This window comes from Colias philodice, chromosome 23 (assembly GCF_061535455.1).
Source record: "Colias philodice isolate Cphi_HAF_F1 chromosome 23, ilColPhil1 Martin Lab GWU primary, whole genome shotgun sequence".
NCBI classification, from domain to species: domain Eukaryota; kingdom Metazoa; phylum Arthropoda; class Insecta; order Lepidoptera; family Pieridae; genus Colias; species Colias philodice.
The window spans coordinates 754,120-757,872 of record NC_143108.1 but is presented as its reverse complement, the minus strand read 5'-3'; the positions used below and the strand labels follow the sequence as shown (position 1 = coordinate 757,872).

At 35.8% G+C, this 3,753-nt stretch overlaps 1 protein-coding gene across 2 annotated transcripts; it reads right to left on the bottom strand.

Moving 5' to 3' along the window:
* Window positions 1–329: 329 nt before the first annotated feature.
* Window positions 330–2,550, bottom strand: hkb (zinc finger transcription factor huckebein). Of its 2 annotated transcripts, XM_089709694.1 has the most exons (2): window positions 2,533–2,550; window positions 330–1,268 (listed from the first exon to the last, which is right to left on the bottom strand). In XM_089709694.1, the coding sequence occupies exons 1-2, from the start codon at window positions 2,548–2,550 to the stop codon at window positions 330–332; spliced, it is 957 nt and encodes a 318-aa protein (XP_089565820.1). The 2 variants fall into 2 exon arrangements, with proteins under 2 accessions (XP_089565820.1, XP_089565819.1); XM_089709693.1 differs by lacking the exon at window positions 2,533–2,550 and having other exon boundaries at window positions 330–1,289.
* Window positions 2,551–3,753: the final 1,203 nt, after the last annotated feature.

Sequence of the window (3,753 nt, the reverse complement as noted above, 5' to 3'; positions counted from 1 at the left end):
TTATTTACATACAGGCATTTCTTAGAATTTACATCTTAACCACGGTAAAAAATGTCTATAAAAATATTTAATCGCTTTTAAATCTTTACAAATAGCAAACCTTAAATTACAATATTTAAAAGAGGCCACATTATTTGGTATGTAAATAGTTGTAAATTTTATGTTTTGTTACGTCAGACACTTGTAACAGAAAGATTAGAATAAGTTCGACCGCCGTAGCACGTTTGTAGGCGGCCTTACGGTAAGCGTAGCTACACACGGTAATACTACACAACATCAATATTGTTTCTCTTATATTTCGCGTACCTTTTTATTTGTTAACTTTTCAATTAGTAACCATATAAATAAGGAAACCCAGCCACATGGGGCATCGCAGACAGAGGCACGAAAACCGGCATCATCCTCTCTGCCTGAACAAAATGTGTCCGCGTATGTTTTTTCAAATGGTCCCGCCGCCCAAACTTCTTCCCACAGGTCTGGCATGGATAGGGTCTGACACCAGAATGTATCCGCTTGTGTCTGGTCAACTCCTCATTTCTGGTAAACGTTTTTCCGCAGTCCTTCTCGTCGCATTTGAAAGGTCGCTCGCCTGTGTGGATTCTAACGTGCCCTTTCAATTGACCATTGTTGGAAAAACCTACGTTGCAATGTGGGCATTTGTATTTCTTCGGGCGCTGTTTTCTCGCGTTCAGAAGTTTCGCTTCGCTTTCTTGTTGCAGAATTCTGGCGTATTCTAATTCCATTGCGTAACCTTGAGCGAGGGATTCGAGGAGAAGCGGGTCGGTTGGAGGAATACCGAGCGTTTGCGCGATATCTCCAGGAAGATATTCTGGTATGTATCCCGGATAGTGTGCAGTACTTTGTGGTATAGGAGGAGGATATGTTGTCGCGTAATTTTCATGAGTTTCTTTCTGGTTTGATTTGCTATGTTTGATATCGTCTTTTAGTGCGTTAGTTGGTTCCTCTAGTAATCTATCACAGCATAAGCTTAAGTTGTGCATGGGGGAATCGAATGCGTCTGAACTTTCCGAATTTTCATCAACGTTGATTGGCTTTTTGTCTTCGTCATCTTCTGTTGTCGTTGAAACGGTGCAATCTTGATTAACGTCACTTTTCTTAAATGTACCGCGAATTTTTCGTAAACGATTTTCACGCTTATTTGCATCTAATTTACGTTTCTTCGTCGTTGATTGTTCCATATCTGTTTCACTATTAGCATCCATTTGTTGATTTTCACTAACATCCCAAGGTCTGAACAGCTTGGAAAACTTTTGCTGAGACGACAGCATCGTTGATAGAAGATGTCACACACAAGTCAAGTACGAGACTGGACCCTTTTTCATTTCAACAACTTTTATATACATTCCTTTAACAATAAATTTAATAAAAGCCAAAGAAGAGGGATACTATTGAATGGTCGAAAGAGACAAAATATTCAATTGTTGCATACTTCAACCGCTATTGTGTTTTTTTGTCTATGCGCTGGTAGTTTTGGCGCCACATTGAGTCTTGCGTTCGGATACGCTGAGTGGAGTTTGGTTTAGTATTATCTGTGCAGTTACGTCATTTTCTCCGAGTAGGTTGTCATGGTGTTTGAGATAGGGGTGTGTAATGTTATTTATGTTGATTTTTGTGCGTGGTTCGGAGGCGGGCTTGAGGGCAGAGCGTTCTACTCGAGTGGTTGCGGCCCTTGCAGCTGCAAGCTTGTTTGTTTTAATGGTTTTGCCGATTGTTGCGGTTCCGAAAGATATTTTATGTGACATGCACACGCGATGTACATAGACATAAATTGTAAACGGTTTATGGGAGAGTGTGCAATTATATTCTTTTTTTAATTTATTCATTAGTTAATATTCTAATGACAGAATTTTAATAAAGATATGATACATTCATGTAAATTTAAATTCATATAAATATTGGAAATGGGAAAATGGAAAATAGAATTCACTATGAAGATCCTGAAAAGGTTACTTTTTATCGGGATATTTGCAATCACAATAATTATTGGAAGAAAATGATAGTACCTACCTATTTATAATATGTTTTTTAAGTACGTTTTCTGGTGGATACTTACTTGAATAAACTTTGAGTTTATATAATCTTTATATTGTTTTGCCAAACCGCTCAATAGGAGCGGGTAGAATATCTTCATGTAAGACCGTGCATAATAAAAAATATACTACCTACTTTCAAATAGAACATAAATATTATTATGTAGTTAAAATAGCGCTTTTTTATAGAATATTGTCAATAGTTCATCAAAGAAGAGCTATACCAAAAAATCTTACGAAAAACATCACAAAACATTGATTTCCTGGATTACAACAAAACGGGTCTGACACCAAAATAAAATTGATGGAACGGATCAATCTTTAAATAAACAAATCCTCTATCCATTGATATACAATGCTCTTGATTGCGTGTCTTTGGCCGAACGAAATTGTTCATTTTGGCGCGATCTGTCAAATTCTGTGTCGGCCATGATGGATTGATCGCGCGTTCACAATTCAATAAAATAACTTGTTTTTGAACGTTTTGGAGTAAAAACATTATACTTTTTGTAATGTAGGTGTACTTCAATAAAAAATAGTGTGTGAACGACGCGTTTTGCTGATTTGAAGTCGATTTAATTTTTTTATTAGGTAGGTACAATTAAAAATTACTAACATTGCTTTAGTATTAATTGCACATTTTTCTGCCTAATAAAAATTGATAAAAATTGATTGCAAAGAAAAATAAATTTGGAAAATCCAAAAGTGCACGCCTCATAATTTTTTTTTAATAAATATTTATTAATTATTATTTTTGTTTATTTAATAACAATTAAACCACATCGAATCAGACCCTGAAAAATGAAAGGGTTCTTATTCCTGAGCATACTCAAGCGTAAGAGAAAAAAAAAGACTCGATTAGTAAAGTATTTCGGTCGCTATCGTGTTAACAAGAAAAAGGATCCGCACATACAGACACACGGACGTCCAAGACAGAACTTTTTTAAACTGTTTTTTAACTAGTTTAAATAACAAAAACCGGCCAAGTGCGAGTCGGGCTCGCGCACAAAGGGTTCCGTAGCAGCAAATATAATAAATTACAGTTAAATCAACCTATCTCAAAAACTATAAGAGATACTTTGATCAAACCAAAAATCGTTGAAAGAGTTAATTAGCATGCATCACCTCTATTTTTTTTAGAATTTTATACCCCGTAGTTATAAAAATAGAGGGGGGGGGACATACTTTTTACGACTTTGAGAGCTGATATCTCAAAAACCGTTCACTTTAAGAAAAATGTTTTTTAGAAAACTTTATATCATTTTAAAAGACCTTTCCATTGATACCCCACACGGGTATGTACATCGAAAAAAAAAATTTCATCCCTCAGTTACATGTATGGGGGGCCCCACCCCCAATTCTTTTTTTTACTATTTAGTGTCATATTTTTGTAGCGGTTCATACAACACATATTCCCATCAAATTTCATCACTGTAGTACTTATAGTTTCCGAGTAAATCGGCTGTGACAGACGGACAGACGGACAGACGGACAGACGGACATGACGAAACTATAAGGGTTCCGTTTTTGCCATTTTGGCTACGGAACCCTAAAAATGACATCAAAAATATCATGAACGTTAAAAATAGTGTTTTTTCTTAATATGTGTGTGTATGTATTATCTTACAAGTGCAATGTATGATACATAAAGACATTTTAAGTTTGAAAAATCAGATGTTTTGCGCGAAGTGACAGTAGTACC

What these genes read in the sequence shown, in the direction of transcription:
- hkb (XM_089709693.1), bottom strand. Translation starts at nt 1,289, where the DNA reads ATGCTGTCGTCTCAGCAAAAGTTTTCCAAGCTGTTCAGACCTTGGGAT.